The sequence below is a fragment of the Crassostrea angulata genome, chromosome 7 (assembly GCF_025612915.1).
Source record: "Crassostrea angulata isolate pt1a10 chromosome 7, ASM2561291v2, whole genome shotgun sequence".
In the NCBI taxonomy this organism is placed as follows: domain Eukaryota; kingdom Metazoa; phylum Mollusca; class Bivalvia; order Ostreida; family Ostreidae; genus Magallana; species Magallana angulata.
Window position 1 is genome coordinate 10,493,342 of NC_069117.1, and position 24,681 is coordinate 10,518,022.

The window sequence follows — 24,681 nt, forward strand, 5'->3', positions numbered from 1 at the left end:
TAAAGCAGAGTTGCTAACAAATGAGTTATCCACACTGTACCATAGCACAACTTTTAAATCCCAAAGATAACAAAGAAATACCTGGTACTATAACTTTACATTTTTTATTTTGTTGTTGCAGATAATCATTTACATATTACAACATAATTATTTTAAAATAGTAAACCAATTGGTCTAGACTTTTGTGGTATTTTTTCACACACAAACCATATTAGTATATTTATACATATAAGGAGGATCAACCTCACGTTAGTAATAAAAACTCACACATTTTGATATCACGCAATAGGTGTACACGGTATATATACCTGTATGCAGAATTGCGTATTGTGATCCTGAAAGACCGTAATTAACAATCCATGTGTACACAAATCATGGTAAAATATAAAACAACTAAATCTTTTCTACAGAACTACTAACTGTAATCCACACATCTAAACTTGCTTAAAAACCCAAGACACTTCCATACCCATATATCAATAGAAATCAATGTATGTATACATGTATATACTGAATAATTATTTTGATAATGAAAGACATTGTGTATGTCAAGCTTGTGACTTGTACAAAATTCAACAATAAAAATACTGCTACAGTGAACACAACTCTAACACTCAAAAAATCTTCCAATAAAAAAACAAGACCAGTAAAAACATGGAATCTGGCTACTGAAGTCTAAAACATATAACCATGAATGGTGCCGGACTGTTAACAAGTTTATTAATGACCCAAATGATTTACTCTACTGAAAGATGGCAATTAAATTAAAATTTGTCATATCAACACATTATGTTTGGCGCTGAAACATGGCAAGAAACCTGATCATATTTACCAATGACTGACAGCTGATGACATGTTGAAGTGATTTACTCGTATTTAAACATGGTACATGATAAGCATGTTAAATAAATATAATGTGTGTCTCAAAATACACGATTTACCAGCATATATACATGGAATATTACTAAATTATGATTTATCAATTCAAAAATGTCATGATTATACAATCGTGTTAATTGATACATGACTTAACAGTGTAGAATCATGGAACATGACGATTACGATTTATCATTATAGGCATGGCACATAACTTCATGATGAGGACATGCAATTATCAGTACATGTACTAGTTCTGGATTTGCCATTATTTAAAAAGTTTTTTAAAAAGCTGCAAGTTTCAACCATGTAAAAACAAACTAAATATAATGATAAACATGTACACACAGTGTTATGGTAAAATGACTGGCCATGGGGAATTTAGTGACGGCATCATTTACATGCTAAGAAAAGTCAAAGCATAGTGTATATGACCAGCATCAACATGTAAATAAAATCTAATAGTAAATAACAGAACAAACCACTTCATCACCTCAAACAATTATTAAAATTAAAAGTTGATTATTTACAATGTATATAAACTGCAACTGGAGAGGAAACTAGCTATCACTAACAAAAAAGACATCTGCCACATTGCAATGATCTAAGTATATTGCCATCTTCTCTTCAGATTTGAATATGAAAATGAATGATTAATCTCAAACAATATACTACTCTTTGAATTATACACTTTAAGCTCTTCTGAATTGATGATGTGGAAAATAATATCTAAAACTCAAGTTTTCACAAAGAAAAGAGTGAAATGATACATGTATGACCAAGCTAAACTGAAAGTTCAAAATAACTTAACATGAAAGGAGAACAGTTAAAACTAAAACATATCAGTACATGTAAAAATCTTGTATTTCTGACTAGAGTCTATACTGTCACTAAATTACTAGCAGTCCTAAAACTGACCTAAATAAACAAAAACTGCCATCAAATTGGCCTTGCATATCACATCATCCTTGACATTTTTGAAGTCTTTTTAAAGTACTTTCAAGACAAGGTAATAAAATCACTCCTGAAGCTTAATTAAAAATCAAAGTGGCATAAATTAAAATAAACAATGCAAAAGACTAAAAGCTTATGCTAACAACAACTTTCATTGTGACCTTCTTAGTATCTCTGAATGGCGCATCTTTGGGAACCAAATTTTAAGACACCGTGGATTTTCAATCTTTGTTGATTGGACTAATGACCATCAATAGCCTTCAGAAACTTCTGCCGAATGAGTCGTGGAATAACCTTATGTCTGGAACAAGACAAACAATTTGTAAAAATCTTTTCCTATCAAATTTTTAGAGATTAAATAAGAGGCCCATGGGCCACATAGCTGACATAGCAATATCATTCAATTTAAAACTAAAAGAAGTAAACTAGTTTTTCTGATTTTTTTTTCAAATGGGGGAAGATATTATGGCTGTTGTCACTGTATAAAAACATGAAGATTTGTACATTATGTTACTTTCATATCAAGTTTAGTTATATGTTTAATCCCTAAGTTTTTTTTTCAGAGAAAAAGTATGTCCAGTTTAATTATTTACTCTTAGAAGGAATATGGCCAACATGTACATTTGATAAAAAATAACCGTTAGTAACAGTTAAAAACAGACAGATAGACAAAAGATGATCAGAAAGTTTCAGTTCAGGGGGAACTAAAAATTTGACACTTTATGACATTGACCTTATGAAATGTCAAGGTCATTGACCTGCCTTACCTGAGAGGTATGAGTGTGAAGATGAGAACTGGGAAGAACATTTTAAGATAGGGGTAGGGAGTGAAGCCGAACGCACACAGCACCAGCAGCTGCACCAGCTGGAGAACGGTGAACAGGTGGATTGTCCTCTGGGGGACCCGTCGTATGTAGTGGTTTGGTGGGTAGGCACTCTGAAAGCATATCAATTTTTCTTTAATTTTTTCTGCTGAAGATCACATTTTTTTAATTAAAAAGTATCAGGTAGTATGCTTTAAGTCTCAAATGATAACATTGTTGCATTATCTATCAATATCTTACTCATTAGAATTTTTTTAAAAGTATACAAATTGAATATACTGGTTAATTTTAACTGGTTTAGATTCTGATTCCATATTAAATTTGAGGATTTATTGTTCAGGTAAAATTGCAAGAAGTAACCTCACAAATTTTAAAATACTGCTTATATTTTTCTGACAGTCATAATATTACACAAAATTTGTGTGTTCCTGATTATATATGATATATTCTTGCAATTGGATACAAAATGACAGAATTGTAGAATGAAGTACCTATATAAGATAAGGAATTAACATCAGTTAGAGAAATTATGTACCTGTTCTGTGATGAGCAGCATGATGCGCTCAAACAGTTGGTTCCCGTACAAAGCGGTGACCCCCACGTACAGGAACAGACCATACAACACCGGGGTAGGAATATAGGCCAGGTAGTTCAGGATCAGTAGTGACAGACCAATCAGAATGTGGGAGAAGATGGCAGTTAGTCGAGTCTCCCTCACTCGCACAATACTTTAAAAAAAGACAGTCCCATTTTATTCTACAAGTCATGGAAGGTTTCCTTTATTCATAATCTATTACAAGACTTCTACATGGTAGCTAATTTTGCATTCAAATTATAATACCAAATATCGATACATGTACATGTAAGAACCAGGTAACTGTACAATATTTTCTATCTCCTGCAAAGCTTCTTTATATAATCAAAAATTACAGAACATAAAGGCTGATTCGGTAACTTTATAAAGAGTGGATTGACCTACATTTGGTAGATATGGCCTTGGTCCACCCTCTCCTCTACATCAGCCAAGGCTCGAACGTGCAGGGGGGAGTGGGGCAGAGCGGCGTGAACCCAGGGGAAGGCCAGCAGACTGAGGACAGCATTGATTACACCACACACCAGCAGGTCCCAGTGGTAGGCAGTCCCCTTCTTCAACCTACAAAGAGAGTACAAACACCTTTAGACTTGATCTTGATTTCTGTCTTATATGGCTACATTTATCACGGAACAAAGTAATATCCACACTTTGGTAATTCGAATTTACATTGATTTACATCTATCAATCATTCATCAGATTTTTATTTGTAGAAATTGTAAATTCGGAACAATACTAGTACATGTGTATTCTAAAAATATGAATGATGTAATATTAAAAAGAGCTTTATATTGTCAGTCAAGATTGTGTATGTCCTTGTACTTGATACACACATGTACTTTGCAGCAAGTCTATTTTCAGATTATGTGTATGCAGCAGTAACTGTTTGGTATATATAATTGATGCTTTTTTCACTTACTTGTTTTGTTGAGCATTCACGAGAGCAGCTGAGATGTTCTGGTCCATGAAGAACAAGAGTGACAGACAGAAGCCCAGCCCCATAGCTCCAAACACCGCCCCCACAGACAGATTGTGGAAGGGGACCACCTTAAAGACCTCCAACGATAACTCGCGGGGAGTAAAACTGCTATCCACTGCAACAAAATAGTAACTCCTCATGCACAATGTTATATACAGCTGATAATTCAACTTACATCTCTCACCATTCAATTTTCTTTGTCATCAATTGATATATGGTAATCTAATGAATTTGCTAATTTAAAGGATCCGATAAATTTTGTATGATGTTAAGTCAATAAGATTCACTTACACTGTACATCCCTGAAAATGTAGGAGCCAAAGAAGCTCATGATCACCACGGCAACAGGAAGTGAGTAATCTGCCAGCAGTTCTCGCTTCCCAGCATTCAAATACGGTCTAAAATTATCAACATTTACATAACATGTAGCTTTTTTTTTCAATATGTTTTAATCCAGTCACTGATTAAGCAGACTATATCATATTTGTAACAACCTTGTAACATTGAACCTTTTTTTTCTCGAAAATTTAGCCAAAAATAGAATGTCACAAAATAATAAAGTCTATAGGAGTACATTTTCATTTACTTACGTCATCGTAAAGTTATACAGAGTGACACCCAGCCACAGAGTCCCTAGTAACAGAAGTAGATACAGAAGACTGACGTCCCTCTCGCAACCACCAGGGGGAGCTGTTGAGTTTACGACAGAGGCGACAGAGTTTGTGAGATTCGATGTAATGGAGTAGTTTACTGCTGAGTTAGCAGTGGTCGTCATGGAACAAGCTGGAATGTTGTAGTGGGCTGCAAAGTCTGTATAGTAAAAGGAACCATGCCAATGAATTCAATCTTATCAAAATCATGACTACTCACAAACACTGAATTTTAATTATATTGTGATAATAAAATCACTTCATTAACTAACAGTTGTGTCCACATTGTAAAAAAAGTCACTGTGCTTACAAATACATGTACCTTTAATTTGAAAAAATCCAAATGTTAATGTGCCAATGTTTGAGTTTATTTAAAAAGGAAATAATTTTTTTTTAACTTTTTAGGTTTTTTTCTTGTGCCATTTAAATATACATGTCTTATGTCAGATAGAAAGTGTTCAAAAGAAATCTTTCTCTTAATGTCTTGTCTGCTACAGCTGTGTTATAGCGATCTGCCAACAGTTTATCCCTCTCAAATTCACTCACATGCAAATTCAAGATCAGATGAAAGAAACATTTCAATGGTTTTAAAATAAAATTTCAATTGCAGAAGAACTTACTACTGACAGCATCCTTGAAAGCGTCAACGCAGAATGCGATGGATATAAACAACGCAAAAATTTCCTCAGAGGATCTAAAAAAAAAATCAAAAACCAGTATATTATTTCACAAGTCTAACATCTGCAATAGTTGTCATGTCTGTTGAAAATAAACAAGAATTCCCTGATTGATTCCATTTATTTCCTTTTATCAATGCTTCAGACGGTTTAAGAGATGTGTCAATCTTCTTTTTACAAATATTTACGAGAGTTCTGTCACATATTTAGATCGATCCGTATCTGCTTATTGATCTTTTTTATTCTAAGAATAAATATTCTAATCATGAGACGTACAACATGCAACCATATTGAAATTATAACATTAACCTTGTAAATGACCTTGAACATAGTTTTGACCTTGAAATACTTTAATAATGACCGTTACCTGGTATAGTGGTTTAATCATTTTCCTTGACTCTTCACACAGAGAAGAAAGGGAGAAACAATATCTTTAGTCTTCCCCCTCCTAAACCTCCTCTATTCCAATGATTGACAGAGATTGACATTTTGATATTTCTTGAGATTGATATTTGAGATCAGCCTACCTTGTTGACCACTTCATCAACACGCTGAGATCAAACGCTGAGTACAGGAACAGGAAGAAGCTATTCCAGAGGCCTACACAAGCGTACATAGCTGGGAAGTCTATGTCAAAGTCCTGACAAATACTATAGATAACTGCAATAGCAAACAGTGGGTGACAATACAGTTAGGATGTGGACCCACAGAAAGAACGCTTATTACACAGATTCAGTAGTAAAAACAAATACCGGGTATATGCATATTTCATCAAGTTTCTGTTTAATAAAACAATATGAGCTTTGAGTACCTAGGATGTTTCTACAACTAGGCACATGTATGTTCTGTTACCCATATTTCAGGCTTTTCAAATTTGTAACGCATGAATTTATTTTCTGATTCAAAAGCCAAGTCTAACACTCATAACTTATCAAAAATCAGATGCTAGGTGTTTGCAATGGAGGTGATTCTGTGAGGGGTACTGTACTTACTTTTAGTGTATAAAGCTAACGGTGCAGTGGTCAGGAGGACAATATGTGGAGTCCCACCAAAAAACGCAAACACCAGACCCCCAAACGTCTGAGAGTATAGAACCTTCTCCACATCTGCTCAGGAAAATAAAACAATATTTAGAATTACAATCAATCAGTGCGACAAACATTCTTGTGTAAATTCAGCATTGATAATCTGGAATATCTGGTTGTGTAAGAGCGTTTCTCTGCTCATCATACAAATTTAAATGGGAATTTATTTTACAGTGTTCTTATATCACCATAGTAAACTTCTGTATAAATATATATATCGTTAATTCTCAACTTTATCAAAATTGATAAAAAAATATTAAAAATAGCTTTAAGACTAATTTTAAAAATTGACATATGTGTTTTTGTAATTACTATATACAACATCTAATGACTACTTTTTTATACAGAAATAATAAAGAGAAACTGACTGAGTTGGTCTTTGGTGTTGTTGGCATTGAGGACACCGAAAGCAATGGAGGGCATCAGACAGGCAAAGTACAGAAAGAATGTGGTGGAAATCGTCTTCTGGATCGACTTGTTTCCTACCACTCCTGAAATTACAGCGAAAATCATTTATTCTTCATATCTTATACATATTTAGATTTTTTTTTAAAAGTGTGTACCGGTATTAGGCCCAGACCCTTGCTTCCTCATTACAGAGATCAATCAAATTTTGATGAAATGCAAGATTCCAAAATTTCATCTTCTCTTAAAACATAATGAATTCTTAAAGACATGGAGGAACTGAACATCATGATTTTGAAATTATCCAATATACAAGGGTGGTATTCTAAATTGTTATAACTGGTATGCTAACATTAAGCTGGTGAAAAAATTTCTATCACATTTTCCAATTCCTCTTGTAAAGAGTACATTGAATGCAATTTTGGACACTTTTTGAAAAACTAATGGTTTATCAGCAATTGCCGCTGCATGCATAAGCTGTGCTGCATGTCATATTTCTATAAATAACTCCTCGGTATGAAGAAATCATCCTGATTTAATTTGATTTTAATGATCTTGATACAATTTACTCCAGTACTTAACCCCTTGACATCAATAATTGTGCTGATTTTAATCATTTATTTTATTCTGTCTTAAAAAATCTCGCATTTGATCTTTCATGATTTATACATCATAAATACATGATAGTCTCTCCCATCAAGGGAGCTTGATCATTAAATTTTCTCTCTGTGTTGTTTCTTTCCACTTTCTTTGCCTTCTTCCTGATCAAAAGCAACCTGCAACTATTACTGATGCTTATCCCGACCAAAATTTGCGTGCTTTATTATGTTGTTGTTTAATGATTAAAATCTGAAACATTAAGACCTTCTTGTGAGCATGCACAACATGCTTTACAGGATGAAAATAGATCTGCTGCATACTATTAAAGCACTCAGAGAAATCTAATATTCTGTTACTTCTTTTCGACTAATATCATACTTTTCTGTAAGCTGCCAAATCTTTGTTTAGCTATCAGAGAGATTGCTACAGAGACGAAATTAAAACCTCAAATCTATTTTCACACACCAAAAGAAAATCTATGAGTTATTTTTATGTTTATGGAGATTGACTAATTAAATGAGAAAACTATAAAGTTGATAAACTTGGCCAAATTTATCCACTGACTTCAGACTGAAAACATTGCCACAGTTTTGGGATGCGTTAATTGCTTGCATAAGTGACAGCTTACAGTTCTGTGCCTGTTAAGTGAGGGGAGTCTGAACTCACCGTCTTTGAAATCAGAGACGTAGACAGGGATTCTCCGCCTTAGGTCTTCTCTGATCCCCCGGAACAAACTACATCTGAATGAACTCTGCAAAAATCAATCATCCACAAATCATTAAATGTCGCCAGGTCTTAGAAAAGCAATTCTCATATCATTCTGCATTCCGAGATACATGATTTAATCCATAATAAATTGCCTACTTTTAAATATAGCTTTGGTATAGATCTATAAAAATCAGTCTAGACTTCAATAGATATACTGGTAACCATTATACTTGTATGAAGTCGTTGTTAGACTACCTGTTTGCAGGATGTATCTATCTTCTTAGCTAAATATATAGCTCCCTCTTCAAAGCTAATGGTCTGTTCATTTCTAAAAATCTATCTTAGCTCTAAATAATGACAATTCCCTGGTACATGTGTGTGGCATGTTGCAGATTTGACTGCATGTACAGATATATCTAAAATGCAGCTTTAACAAGAATTCGTAATTAGGTTTCAGACCAACTAGAATGTTCTGTTGGTGCCATCATATGTAGTAATTATTACTATCTAAACAATCTAATTCAGAGAAATTCAAATGATCTACTTGGCAAAGAGTGCTAAAGGGGCGACTGACAGCATCATAAATTACATATGTATATTTGTTATACCAAAATAAAGGGTTCTTCACCTGTTCTTGATGTTCAGCAGAAAACATGGCTTTCTCCGAGGCCCAGTTCTTTTGTTTCTCTGCCAGAGCGTTGGTGTGAGCCTCCAGGATTTCCTTGAACTCCGGCTCTGTATTGACCTCCAGTAACTTCATACGAAGCTCAGGGTCAGACATGATGGTGGCAAAGGTTCTCCCTGTCTCCAACTCATTCTTTGTTCCTTTCTGCATATAGAAGTACAAATTTAAGAGAATTTAGGGTGATTTAATTACTGCAAATGATATCAAAGTTAGAGAAATTAGGAAGCGTGGTCCTTAATAAACTTCAATCTGAATTTCATCGGCAGATCTTGCTGAGGCTGTATATTTTAATTCCCACAAACTGTTTTCACCTCATTATTAGGATTTGATATTAAGAGCTTTCAGAGTAAATATTTGATCATGTGCAATTATAATGTTTGTGTTTTTAGAATTGTTCTCTATTGACCCTCTTAACCTCTTTGGTTAGAATCAGTAAATCTTTAATCATTTACAATACTGTAATTCTGTTTGAGATTTCAGAATTCTTCTCTGTGGACCCCCTTACCTCTTTGGTGGGGGTCAGGACCACAATAACAAAGTACACCTCCTGACTGGCGGTTCCCAGGTTAGCTGGGTGGTGTAGGCGGGCTATCCCTACATGTCTGGACTGGATGGAGGGTATACTGGCCCTGTCAATCAAAATTATCCACTAGGTTAATTCATGTCTACCAGTAAATCATGGCTACAGCTGGTATTAAATTAAAAAAATAATTAAAGGATAATTAATGATAAACTTAAAGATGTGAAATGATAAATCAAAGCAGGAGTCAATTTTCAAGGAATGACATTTTTTTTTACTGATAAATGAGGACACAATTTTGTTAATTACATTGCATGAGGAAATGTTTCATATTTCTTAATTCATTTCATTATTCATTGAGGATACAAGTTTTTGGTGAAAGGGACCAACAAAAGCCACAAAAATTGATCTACTATAATTTCTTATAATTCCATAGTATACATGCAGTAGAATATTGGGTAAAAAGAAGGTGGAAATCTAGTTGTAAGACAGCAAAAGCTCTGCAGTATAACTGTGTATTCTGGGCGAAACAGTGTGGGGTTCTGTGTTAATACTTCACCTTGCCAATCTTTGTCGAATTGGTTTTGTTGTAAATATTTACTGCAGATGCTCACGTAAAATTTATGCAGCACAGAAATAATACCAAAACAATTTTATTTATGTGTGAAGAAAATGACCTTGACCTCAAAACCCACATTTTTAAGAGACATCATCTTATCATGCTCCACAAAAAAAAAATTAAAATAAAACTTTAAGAATTTTATTTTCCTGCAAGATAAGACAAGCTTGAAGATGACTGACCTTATAAAAGATTATACATCAAGCTGAAACTAAGCAATGTTCAGAACATTAACTGCAGATGATGGGATAAAATAAGTGTACTAACATACGTGAACATTTATTTACAAGATTTCATCCACACCCTAAGTTTTCATCCCACCCAAAATTATGGCCATAAAAACAACCTGCAAGCATCAGGTCAACAAAGTTTTCTTGGGATTTCTATTTCTGAGAGTCAGCTGTTTAGTGCAACGGTTTAGTGTATAAATTTGGATTGAAATCTATTGACACATACATGTATAACCGAGTTGAGGTTGAGGTGAAATAGTGTTTTTATGTTGGAGAATGCTTTGTATCAATATCATGGAGACTGTATGTTCGTTTGTTATGTATGTTATGTGTGTGCATGTTTTATAAAATTTCAAACTTCTCAGTACTTTTAAACATTTAAAACAGTGCAAAAGTTGATGCTGTGGAGAAGACTTGCAGTGCTTTGCATAGAAATATCAAAGAGGACGAGAGAAACAAAGAGTAGGCCTTACAAAGCACAGATCCAGTTCTGGTCGTAATCAAAGCCCCCTCCCTCCGATATGCTGGTACACTGAAGGGTTCGACTCAGCTGATGAACTAAAGAAAACATAACATATGGAAAGTACAGCTCAGATGTGAGCAAAGAAATTATCAAACTCATCATAATTTGTATCTAAACAATAAAATATACTGGCAACATATGGCATACTTCATACTAAAAAGACAAAAGTGCATGTATCAATGTTTATGTACTTTTAATTATATAATTCCACAGATTATGATTTCATACTTTAGAATACATACTGGAGTGCACATACAACTGAGACAAGGCTACTAAGATTGAATGCCCAAAAATTCAATTTTTTATCATACATGAACAAAAGTTATAATTATATTGATAATGAAGTCCTACTTGTTACTGACACATTGAACTTTATGCACAGAAATTATAACTTGAAACTGGGTTTGTTTTTCATTAACAAGGAGAGATGAGCGCACTTTTGAGCCACCTAGAATGCATAATCTTATCAGACACCCACATAATTCACAAATACTAATTAATATGCCTAAAATATTGAAATTGATATCTTTCATATGAAATGTGGTTAAAGCTCACGAGCTCATTTTCAACCAACACGAGGACCTTGACTATTTAAGTACATCCCAACCTTGACCTATAACTTACCACAATCATGTGTGAAGAGAGCTGATCTGGCCTGGTCAAAAGAGTGTTTACTGCCAGAGCTATCAAGCAGCTTGTGGAGAATTTCATCGATGATTTCATCCAAACTGACCTTGTTAAGGTCAAGAATTAAAACTGTCTTTTTGAGAAAGTTTTGGACATCCATTGTTGCTCTGACTTCCATGGAAAAGTCTTTCATAGGCAGTTTCTGCAACATCAAAATCAAATTCAGATTGGGAGATCTCTTTCTCTTTCTTTCTCTTGTCTCTCTCTTTCTCCTGTCTCTCTGTCTCTGTCTCTGTCTCTCTCTCTCTCTCTCGGTTAAATCTCTAAAATTAGTTTTATCTGTTGGTATTTATTATTCTTTATATTTAAAACCCAGATGTATATTGGATTTTTATACTTTCCTTAAATAAAACACTAACTGTTAAATATCTTTTTTTTTTGGAAATGATAACGAAATACGTGCATTTGTAAATTTTCTTTATCAGCTAGAATCAGAGATATTTCAAATAAAATGTTGCTTCTGAAAACAGCGAGTATTTCGATTTCATGCATGCACTCTAAGTCAAGACTGACAGAACTTTTCACAGATCTTGCGAAACTCAGAGGGAAGCCTTATAATTTGCTAATTTCACCTCCTGGTTATTTATTTTGGTCTCTTTCTATCACAAATCGCGTCTCTAAACTCATGTTCTAACAAATGGAAAGAGGAGGGAGTTAAATAAATCGAAAAATGTACTTTTCAAATTCTTAGATAAACCACTCAAGCATTTCAAATTCTCGTACAGTAGTTGTAGTTTCATCAGGTGGCTGAGCTATTTCTGTACGGCATCCTATGTAATTAATGCACTTGAGCTTTTAATTCCCTACATATATATAGAGAACATTTTTCCTCCTTCCTATTGCATGACTCTAATATTTCATTGAGAGATATGTTAATCAGCTGGGCAGATGCAGCGATGAAATACAGGAATGCATCCTTTTAGATATACACAATATATTTTTCAAATGAATTCGTTTATAACCTACCTCATGCTTGGAGTACATAAGGGTCAATCCCGACTCATCTAGAAATATGAAACATTAACAGTTGAATCAGTCGTTAGCAAACATCATGGATATACATAAACACATGTAAACTATAAACATCAAAAGCAGACTGGTCGTAAAATAGCAACAAACTTATATTTATGATATAAACTTTCGTTTGTTGTTACTTCAACAAAGATCGCATACGGAGTGCAAAAATCAGTTATCAGTTTCATTAATCTCTTTCAAAGTGTGAAAATTCCCGATATGTAATAAAGTGCTATTATCTGACTTGAAAGGATTAACTTTGCAATCATGCAGTTCTTTATGCTCATCAATGCAGATTCTGTACGCATAAAATGCAACCCTGTCTGCTAGAAATAAGAGAATTTGACTTTGTAGAGTTGATGCATTTAACATATCTCCATTAAAAGGTTCATCAATTCATTAATATATATAAGTAATTACTTTGCCATTATCCCAAGACTTATAGAAGCCCATTTTTTCTCAATTACCTTCATGCAAATTAGTGTGTTTATTACATTGAAGAATTATTTCTTATGATTCTTATTGCATATAATCTAGTCATTTATATTTTATATTCACAGTCATGTACAGTTGATTGTTGGTATCTCAAACTCAGATATTTGAAATACCATGGTATCGTATAATTAACTCATTATGCTGAACTTTAAAAATATCAATCCTTTAGACTTCAAGAAGTTTGACAGTATACTTATGTGTATTTTTTATATAGGATCTCCTGTTTTAATTACTTACGAGTCAGATTTAAACCTCGATCATTATAGACTGTCCAGTTAAAAGTGTGTAAATCTATCCCCATATCCACAAGACTCTCTTTGCATTTAGATGAGAACATGTACATATCAAGTTGAATAGGAATTTTGTCTCATCAAAAATGCTTTACATCAATGTATATTCAGGCATACATGCAGTAAATAGAAATATAAGTAAAGGCAAAAAAATAATGACTGTCCTGTACAGATCACTTGACTTGCCTTGGAGTTTTGTTTGCAAACTTGAATCTAACAGAAACAGAAATACATAGAGAATAATGATTCAATATACCTGCATTGCTGTCTGATACTAGAGAGGATAAATCTATAAAACAACCCCCTGTAGGGCATTTTTATATTTTCCAAATTATCTCCCCTTAAAAAGGAGCCTGCATGGCCTTCAATTTGAAAACATTTGAAAGCACTTCACCCAAAGACGTCCTGTGCCAAAATTGGTTGAGAATGGGGCTGTGACTCTTGAGAAGATGAAAATATGAAAATTATGACATTGATAATGACCTACTGACTTGTACAAGATAAAAAGGAGTAGCTTCAGGTCTGTAGCTTCCGGTTTGAAAAATTATTGTCCATCTGATTTTTTTCAGAATGGGAGCTACAGAACTTCTAGGTTGTACATTTTAATTTTTTCAGACCAGGAGCTACAGACCTGTGGCTAAAAAGCCATCACAATGCAATATCAAAAATTCATAATATGGTTGATATCCACCACGCGTTGAGGCAAATGTGATAAAAACAACTGTCAGTATTACAACATTGCCAAAACATCTTTATTTCATCAAGTGCTAGCAATTTATACAATGGTTTTTTATCATCACTTGCTTTTTTCTAGCACATGGCATGCAGGTGTCATTTTAGAATTTGAAACAAGTTATTTGACTTTGTAGATGTATGATTAGCGAACTTCCATTGCTATGAAATAAAAAAAACCTTGATTTCTATCACAATTTCGCTGTTGGTTAAGGCATTTGTTAGTGATATGTTGCAGATCTCTTTAAATATGCAGGAAGGAAATGCCTGAGTATAACAATTTTTGATTTTATAAAAATTTTTTTACTTTAAGTCTAAGTTTATATGGCACTTAGCAACATTGTTAAAACAGGGATTATACTAGTATCTTAAACAGAGTGTTCTTAATTCCTTATCAATTTTTCTTTAAGTGTCCCATTTGACCTTATTGTGGAACAAAGTCACTTGTGCATGTACGAATTTATTGCCGAGTGTGTACGTCATACAGGTATGGCATCAAAACCTGGTTCTCTATATCATCACCTAACCATCAATGTCACTGGCAGGTTTGCTTCAGTTGATGCAAGACCAATTTCAGTAAGCTGATCTTTATTGATATAACCATGTAATAAAACAATTGCTGACTTTTAGGGGGACTGAATCTGACATGTGTACAATAAGGAAGGGACTATATTCCCTTGTTATCTTGTTTGCATGGTAATAAATGTATCAGAAGAAAGTAAAACATGGACACTTTCATCTATAAATATATATCGTTATGTGGACACTGACCAAAACATCACATAGTGCATTGACTACCACTTAACCTCTAGATATCCTTGAGATCGAATTTACCTGGGAACTAATTTCCTTGTGACAAACACGTGAAAATCTACGAATACCTCATCCAGAGTCCGACGAAGATTTTTTTGTTTGCTAGGAGTGTCCAAGGCTTATACAAATCTAATAAGTCTGATTTTTCAGGAGTTCCAGATTCCCTGACCCCCCACCCCCCCACCCTACCTTTTTAGACCTATAATACACATAAACATCTTTATTTCAACATTTCTCTCCTCTCTCTCAACATCAACAAACAATGCATGACTTCACCAATATCCGAGATATTTTTTTTTAACTTGGCCTCAAAATCAATTTTGCAAAAGCTAATAGGATTGGAGGTTGTAGGATACTGTCCTCTCTATTTGTTTACAAGACGTTTTCTGTCACTGATTGATTTGTTTTCTTACCATCGTCAGAATCTGTGGTCTTCCAGCTCGTTCTATCACTACACTTCCCATCCTCTGGATTCACAAATAAAAGACAAAGAAACATGCAGCAAAATGAATGTTCTACACACTCAGCATTTCTAGCTAAATCTAGATAAATAACTGATTTGAAATCAAATTTAGACTATGCACTACTAAAAAGCAAATGAAAACTCAGAAAAGTGCGTTTCTCTATATAATATACACTACAAAAATTAAACTCAAAATTCTTCATAATGAAATGCTACAATATTCCACTAAAACACTCACACATCATTCATTGACAATTAAAAAATCCTACAATTCAAGTTCATGCAAGTATACCCCCTCCCCAAAACTCCTAAACGAATTGAAAACTAAACAACTACCGGTAACAGTATATTTTTTTCATAACTGCTGACTAGCAAATCATATTTTACAGGCATGAATGAATCTCGCTTATACTGATTAAACTTTTCACAGTGAGATATTTTGCCTTGCCCAAGGGCAAAATAAAAATATTCACAAAAAATTAACAAATGTCTTAATTACAATTTTCATTGTTTTTGACAGCTATATATTAACTTTTACCTCACCTTAATCCTAAAAACTTATAGACCCCAAGATCCTCAATTTAAAGTTGATGAATATTTAATGACGCTTAAATTAAGAAAAGGAAATTCATTTCTGACTTATAAATAACATAAATAAATTTTGATAATTACCTGTTATGTAAGTGATTAAGATTTGGTTTTATTGTAAACTGACTAAATATATTATGTAATATTGTACAGTTCACTTAGCTTATAATCAGAAATAAGGGAGTGTCCACATTGTCTCGATCATCTACATCTAATTACCTATGTATGGATCGTCAAACTTGATGCCGCTAATCGTGCTCCGACTCCCAAACATGGAGTTCTTGCGCTGGTTGGGTGACAGGTGGTTATTCCCGCTAGGCTGGCTGTTCAGGGTGGCTGCTGGAATAGCCCCATCACTCTTGTGTCTTCTCCGTGGGGACTCCGGACTGGTCAGACTTTCCCCGGGAGGCACCAAGGTGTTTCCCGACATGTCTATGGCCAGAGTTCCTGGAGACTCGGGGTTGGGTTGACTGTTTTTTCGGTGGTAGGGTGGCGGTGGTCCTTCATCGTTGTAGCAGGCCACAGTTAACTCGACATCTTGTGTTAATGGAGTGTTCTCCATGGTTCAATTTTAATTAAACCTGTAAAATTAAATAACACCTTTAAAATAATCAAATATGAACATGATGAATTCATTTATAAATTAAAGCTATCCATTTAGGATTGTTATGACTTCAATGGTTTAATTTCAGAATTCTTCATGCATTTATATAATTTTTCACTTATCTTTCATCAGCAACGTTTATACTCTACTTTAAATTATGTCAAAATGTTCCATAATGAAAGCATTATACACATCTAGTAATTGAATAACATAAAATATAATTTTCAATCAAAATTTTAAACTTTATAACTGACAAAACCTTGAACTATGATAAAATTTAAAGTACCCATAAAAATAACAGTTGATTTACTATAAACTAATGATTTCTTCAGACTTGCCTTTTACAGTCACTGAAAAGATGGTCAAAAGATGGTCAAAAGGTCACAAAAAGGACACCCATAAAAAGAATCCCTTTTACTAGCTAGGAACACTTTCATCAACTAAATTATATGTAAATTCAAAACAAAAAATTACGGCTTATATATATATATACACTGGCATGTAGCTATTTCAACTTATATGATAAATGACCTATGTAATTTATTGCTCCTTACATTGGAAACACCTAAAAAACAAAAAAGATATGTATGTATGGCCTTGACAGTCAGGCACATTTCATGGCTAGCTAGCATGTCATTTTACATGTAAACATTTGTATTCTCCAGGTATCTAATAAAATGTATCATATATGGTAGTCCAACACTTCAACCTGGAGACAAGACATTTCAGTAATTCATTAATCCCCCAAAACATTAATTCCACCCTTTGCCACATTTATACTATAATTTGAGCGAATTTCATAACTCCCTATATACTGTACAGGTAATTGTATGATCCGCTTGCTTATAAACACAGATGCACTTCAATTGAATCTTGTCATTTTTTTTCTTCATCAAATAACAAGATTCTCCTGCAAATTAACTGAATTGGAAATTACACCGTAAAAATCTGCACTCATTCATTCACTGAACTGTTGGAAATGCTCAACGCCAATGTGAAAAATAGTCATCAAGTGCAAGATTTGTGGTTTTACCCAATTTTTTAAATTTTTTTTTTAGAGGGTTGACATACACAAGTCTAGGGTTCTAACCAAATTAAAACCATATCATATATATATAACAGGTTATAATAATGTAGCGACTGATGTTTAAGTGTTAATTACACTAATGTTAATTAATGATTTTTTTTGAAAATTATATAAAAAATATTTTACCAATATAAGAAGCATACGGTACTTTAAAGACTGATCAACATAATAACACATACTATAGGTATAAATCTATATGAAATTATTGTAAAGTTCATACGAATCTTTATCTATTTAATGAAAATAACATCTTGTTTACAGTATAGTTTAAAAACGCTATATAACCACCAGCAGGAAGGGTTTGACAATCCTAAACCAACGTCCGCCTAAAAATCCCGTTATAAATAAAACAAGTTCAATATGCTGACATGATTTGAAAGCATGACTTATACACTGTTGTAGCTAAAATTCAACAAGTCGGCGAATACAGGTACTAGACGTCAAACTCACGTACAACTCACAGAACCCCAAAGTACACATATATAACATATGATACATTACCTCTTCTTCACTTAGTTCCCAACTTATTAATTAGATCTTATTCACTAATTGAGAGTGTATATCCATTTCGTCAAGAATCACCTTGTATAAAGTAACGGATCGACCACGTGTTTCGCTCAACACCCAAGTGTCGCAATATACACGGCCCCTTTAAAGCCCCCTAAATCACACCGACTGATCATCTGGTTCCAATAGACAGGTATATATATTAGATTGGCATCGAACCGAAATCCCACGTTTAATGCCAATTCCGATTCAAGCCAGTACGTATACAATGCACCCCTTCTCTTTGTTAAAACACACCGGCGGATCCCGTTGATATTTTTCTATCTGGCAACCGCTGCAAGCCAGGATGCAAATGTATAAGTGATCACCAAACAGACCTTGTATATATATTAACGTTCACAAAGCGTAACAAGGAAACACATCCTTAGGGGGTTCACAACACGCCGGGGTGACTAACGCTCAAAATGGACGTGCATGGCACCCAATAATTTACCTTTCGTCTTACATTCAGTGACATCATCGAAGGTAAACAATTCTATTTTACGGTTTAATCAATTTCTAAATCAAGTTAATCTAATTCAGCATCTCTAAATGAAAGGGGATTACAAAAATTCTTGAGCAAAATGTTTTTACAGCACAGGAGCTATTTTAACACGATGTGGGTCTTGCCTTTTCAATTACATAATAAACGTTAAATTCCTCCTTCAAGGAAACAAAGGAAGTTGAAAGGGAAGTTTATCGACATCGTTTACCGTGACAAATGATATAAAAATATTTTCCCCGCCTCTATACTTGCCAGCTAGACTTTCCGCCCCCAGGTTTTCTGTGGATCACTTCCAACGTGTAGTAATAAAAAAATATCAAGTGGTTAAAGTATCATTTCAACTAAAAACTCTTTACTTCTGTATCGCTGCTAATTGAAAGCTTGTTCATTTCACATCTGTTGACTACAGTGCATTTCAAAAGTAACGATCTAATTAGCGAATTAGTACAACACTGTAGCAGATAGAGTTCAAACTCCCCCAAAACATTAAAAAATTCCCTTGGTGTTGGTCTAGAAAAACGTAGGTATACATACTTCGAGGGGGAATCTTCCATTACTTAAATCATTTTCTTGAAAAACCGCAAAACCACGCAATGGACATTATTTTTTGCTGAAGGCGACGTCATTGCAATGAAGTTTGTTTTAACTGTTTGAGTCATTGATTTTTTAACGGCATTAAAAAGATGTTTCATTCAAATTTTCTTGGTTGATCAATAGCTAAAATAATCACAATTTAAAGGTACATTTAAACCTACATAATTCTACACAGAAGGTATGTATGTTAAAATTACATAAATGATTAATTGTTGTTTTTATTCAAATTTGAAGTCAGTCAGAGTTCGTGCCATTTGTATGGATGTTTTTAAAAAATGTTTTCCTATTTGCGACATAAAAACAACACGAAGAAAACCAACACAAGAAACAAAGCTCGGCCTGGACATTAATTTGCATTAACCTTCAATTTAGTTTGATAAATTCTTAAGGATCTTCCGCGCGACAACCGTCCGTACAGTTACAGTTAAATGCTAATTTTTTTGCGATCTATGGGAAAATTCGGGTTGACAGATGGGCGCTGGTTTTGGACTTCTTAATCTAATCAGTAAAAAATATGCCATAGCTAAAATCTTTAGCTCTTATCTAATTAAATGTATCACAATTCTTTTATAAAATGCCCCATACATGCCTCATAAACCCAAGAAAGTGACGTGTATTAAATTTACAGTGCATTTACCATGTGTACAAATCACCATACTATTAACTAATTAACTGAATCCCAGAATTGTGATTTACACATATAGATATTTTTTTTAAAGTTCGTTAATTGTAACGATAATAAAAAAAATGTTGATGTACCTTCATAACCCTCTGTGAAAATAATTTCACTTGGTCCCAAAATTAACGCAGTTTGAAAAAAAAATCAAAGTCCCAAATATTTTCAAAGGGCGTATTTTTTTTTTAATGTACATGTACGTTGCCACAGCGCCATTCAAACCAAACTTCAAGTGAAATTTTAGGAGCAAAAAAATGTTTAGAATCAGTAGTTCAGAGAAATCTAGGATATCAAAGGTGTTCGATCGTTAGGTAAGAAAGTCAACTAGAACCCAATTTTTATGTGCCAAGAATTGCAAACAAACTGCTAAACGATTTGTTTCCCACCCCTTCCCTACACACCGATATATCAATATGAAAATCGATATCAAAGTTATACGACACTACAGCGCCAAATGACCTATCGTAACTGGTGATAAAAAATTGAAAATTGTTAATGCTCAGCAATTCACCGATTTACTACCTGTTATGTATGTAGAATTCCTCAAATAATACCCGATAATCACATCCGGTATTTGAACCAAATTTTCATGACCATTCAATGTTTGAAATGGCGTTTTTTCCCGATTACCTAAAGTCAAATAGACCCTGTCAATCAACAATGCTTCACAGATATAAGTATATCTGATGAAGAATTTATCTGATTTTCGATATGAGATTTTATTGTTGGCTAGCTGGGACGGACGCACGTCGATTGTAAAGAACTATTCTATGTTTAAGATTTGGGATTTGTAATGAACATCTTACATCTGTAAAACCCAGCAAAGAGCCAGCCTTATGCTGATGACATCTATGGAAAAGGATGCCCAGAAAAACAACCATTTCCCTTTTCCATTTGTCAGTTGCAGTTTAGCAATAATTGATTTATTCTAACAAAACCCGCAAAAATCATTTACCCTCAATTAAAAGCTTCTTGAAAAAAATCTCAGTCAATAAAGTCATAATTCGAGATACAGGGTTTACACATGGATTTTTCGTTTTCAACAATGAAAAAAAAAACCCATTGATCAATTATAGCCATGAGTACAAAAAAGTATTGTTGTATACATCTTTTTGTCAACAAATCGTATTTAAGAGGTTGAACAATCTTAATTAAAATTTGCTTGTAACATTCCAAGGAAATTGATCTTACAAACTGTGCAATTGTAGACGAGTACCAAAAGAAACAATTTCTATTTTCTTATTTTCTTTTAGCTAACGTTAACGATTTTAATTAAGTATATGGTTACGTTCAATCTGCGGTTAAAGGACACATAAATCAGAAATAGGCCAAGGAGCCACATCGCTCACCTGATCAACACTGTTCATAAGCCACAACGCTCACCTGATCAACACTTCCCATAGGCCACAACGCTCACCTGATTCAACACTGCCCATAGGCCACATCGCTCACATGATAAACACTGACCATAAGCCACACCTGACAACCAAAGTAGTTTTCCGAAACCAAAAACATTTTCAATATGAAGTAACTTAAAGTATAAATAGCGTTAGAATGCGAGAAAATGAGAAATCCAAGATTTCATCATATATATCCAAATTCTAAAAACTATACTTTACTTGCATTAGCTGTATTTATTAAACAGCATTGGTATATTTATTGGTTTGGAATTGATGCATCCTGCCTTTTTGATCAGTGGGCTGATATTTACATATTAACATACACAGGTCTGAAAAATCTATACTCCTCCCCATAAAGATGAGTTATTAAAATGATTTAATTAAAAAATCTTTTAAGGCAAAGTTGCATATTTTGTACACAAGTATAAAGAAAACTCTGTTTATACATTGCAGATAAAATGAAAAATAAACAAAGAAAAAAATATATGAAAAAGAAAAAAAATTGCCCCCAGTATTTGGTTTGTTTTTTTTTTAAAATTATATCGGTTAAAAATAATTGCCATTCGTTTGTCACAAAAAACTGTTTGAATACGAAGGGAAAGAAGAAATACAAACTGAGAGAGAGAGAGAGAGAGAGAGAGAGAGAGAGAGAGAGAGAGAGAGAGAGAGAGAGAGAGACTCACCATTGAAGAAAAAATCCGGTTTTGCAATATAAATGATATACAACACGAGGACTTTCCTCTGGTAGAAAAACAAAAAGGATTGGTCCCTAACGCATCCAATTGTCCTTATCTTCCCACACTCCATTAATTACACCAACGTGCAAACAATCGACTTTGATTGGTATTAATGCAATTTATAAAACATCAATGGTCCGAATGCAGTTTGGATGATATAAATCTTAACATGCACCCTTTATTAGTCAACAAACAATCGATAATGACATGTAAATGTAATTTACCGACAAATTAATCTTTCATACCGCACTAATTAATTTGAACCGATATTCCTTAAGGGCCAAACTGCCAAGTACCCCTTAACTTCATTATAAATATTAATTTCGGAATAATTGAAGATTTTTCCCGTATCATGTATACTTGATCGTGCAATCGAATCAGGTAGCCTTGACTGAACCTAGACCAGTATCTTATACCGAAGCAGAAATGCACAAGACTCATGTCAATTTATTAGGTATAAGTTTTACCTGGTGCAAAGATAATCCATATCACACATGAGAGTCACCGGCTGATGCACATAGAGTAACAATGGTGTGAAGGATAAATTGATGTTCAATAAAAAAAAAGAATTGAATAGCTCGTCACCGCCACCGCGAAATCAAGATGGTATATGCTTTCCGAATCAATATCTATAGCAAGCGTCTGTAGATGTCCATTTAGCTAAATATACACCGTCCTTCGTTCTGTAAACGACTTGGTAAGTTTTCTTGACAGCAGCTGAAAGTATGCGATGTTCCTGTCAGTTTCCGAAAGTTTGTCCGCGCCAATCATCGAGTTCTGCCCAAGTCTGATTGACAACACTGTGTCGAGCGTGACGCTTGATTTAACCCCCACCCGACAAATTCAATAAACAGTTGTGTACAACTCTGCTAAACGATCACTCTCCCGACTGAATTCTTTCTTTTTCTCCCTAAGCTCTTTTGTTAATCTGGATTAGCAGTTTGCTCCTATATTTCCGATTCAACTGAGGATATATCGGAAATCCTTAGTGCTTTGATATTAATGGTGCATGAATAACATATGATCGTAAAACTCTTGCGGTTTATAGTTAAAAAAGTGAACCAATTCACGAATAGGGAGGAATGCAATTTTAACAGAATTAAACAAACCTGTTAGATTGTCCGTACCTCACCACACGGAGGTGCTACGTTTTGTGGTTGTCAGCTATCTAGGAAATAAACTTGAAGCAATAGCAATTATCACCCACTCGGTATATATGCAAATGACATGTTATAATGTCCTTACACTAACACACACACACACACACACACACGGGTTTAGACAGGCTATGTGTAGTTTTGAGACCATCAGTCAATTTCAACAGATTTCTCGTCTTTAAAACTACCAAATTTGCATGATACATATACATGTAACTATCTGAGAGCTCTTTATTTCTTAGACATGTATATTTATAGAAATTATATTGATATCAATACTCTATGGTATTTTTGAAGCTTAAAGAAGAATTGTTATATGCAATTGTGGTTGATTTTTTTAATGCAGTGGTATTTCCATTTTGATATTCGATTCAGTCTGGAGCAATTACAATTATCGACAGAAATGGTATTCTCTACAGTGTTACAAACATTACATAGATCGAAGTTCTAATTGGCTTTTTTAGAGGCACTATCACATTTACTGAAAATTATACCACGATAATGTCTCATTTGAGAAACCCTGATTGTAGAAAGTTTTATGAGTTTCGAGGCATTTAGAATGGAATGTCGATTATTTTCGACAAATATATCGGCAAACATTGATTGAGAAGACCATGGAGCGCAATAACGCTAGTAACATCGCTTTTCTTATCAACCCTGATTTGTTATTTTACGAAGCAAGTGGTGGATGAAAGTATCTATCAGTTCTTTTAATTCGTCAAGATTTCTAGATTTAATCGCTACAGCTGTTTAAATCATTTGCAGCTGAATTGCTCCAATCTAAAATGCTTAGATTTATAGAGGCCGATCTGTCGTTCTGTGTTTCATCCAAAAGATGGTCAAAACAGATGTAGCGCAGTTTTTTACAGTTAAATAATGGATTTATAATTGGTGAAAAGATGAACGGGTTGTGCCACAAAATTGTTGAAATTCAGAGGCAGTTTTTCGTATTGTTCTTTCTTCAACGTTAAATAATATATGCATGTCTCAAATACTTTTAAATAAACCTAATCCCTCTCATCTGAATTTTTAGAATTTTGAACAATGTTGCTTCTATTTTGGAACATGCCACTAAATAATTTCAATTCTCATGACATTTTGCATGTTACGATATGATAAATATCAAGTGCATTTTGGATGTAAATCTGATCATATGACAAAACAAAATCTCCAGCGTTCATCAACAAACGTGAGAATATGAATATCTCTGATTTGTCATTATAAAAGACTCGTTAGAAGCATTTCGTAATCTTTCACTGTGAAAATGGATTCAATACAAACGTGTTTTTTTTAGTATTCAACGCTTCATTGATGAACGAAGCAGAGGCAAATAAAAAGTACCCGAAGAAAATAAACCACAAAATCA

At 33.9% G+C, this 24,681-nt stretch overlaps 1 protein-coding gene across 9 annotated transcripts; it reads right to left on the bottom strand.

The window, feature by feature from the left end:
* Nucleotides 1-85: 85 nt before the first annotated feature.
* On the bottom strand, nt 86-23,343 carry LOC128192443 (solute carrier family 4 member 11-like). 9 transcript variants are annotated; one of them, XM_052865112.1, is made up of 21 exons: nt 23,268-23,343; nt 16,229-16,590; nt 15,372-15,425; nt 13,600-13,626; nt 12,581-12,618; nt 11,552-11,756; nt 10,878-10,962; nt 9,541-9,664; nt 8,979-9,179; nt 8,309-8,393; nt 7,006-7,128; nt 6,545-6,658; nt 6,080-6,212; nt 5,496-5,569; nt 4,816-5,035; nt 4,517-4,623; nt 4,166-4,340; nt 3,634-3,807; nt 3,190-3,382; nt 2,598-2,767; nt 86-2,131 (listed from the first exon to the last, which is right to left on the bottom strand). In XM_052865112.1, exons 2-21 carry the CDS (start codon nt 16,569-16,571, stop codon nt 2,071-2,073), a joined length of 2,706 nt encoding a protein of 901 aa, XP_052721072.1. In that variant the 5' UTR covers nt 16,572-16,590; nt 23,268-23,343; the 3' UTR covers nt 86-2,070. The 9 variants fall into 9 exon arrangements, with proteins under 9 accessions (XP_052721072.1, XP_052721067.1, XP_052721071.1 ...); XM_052865107.1 differs by lacking the exon at nt 23,268-23,343 and adding an exon at nt 22,626-23,213; XM_052865111.1 differs by lacking the exon at nt 23,268-23,343 and adding an exon at nt 22,105-22,314.
* Between the last annotated feature and the right edge of the window lie 1,338 nt (nt 23,344-24,681).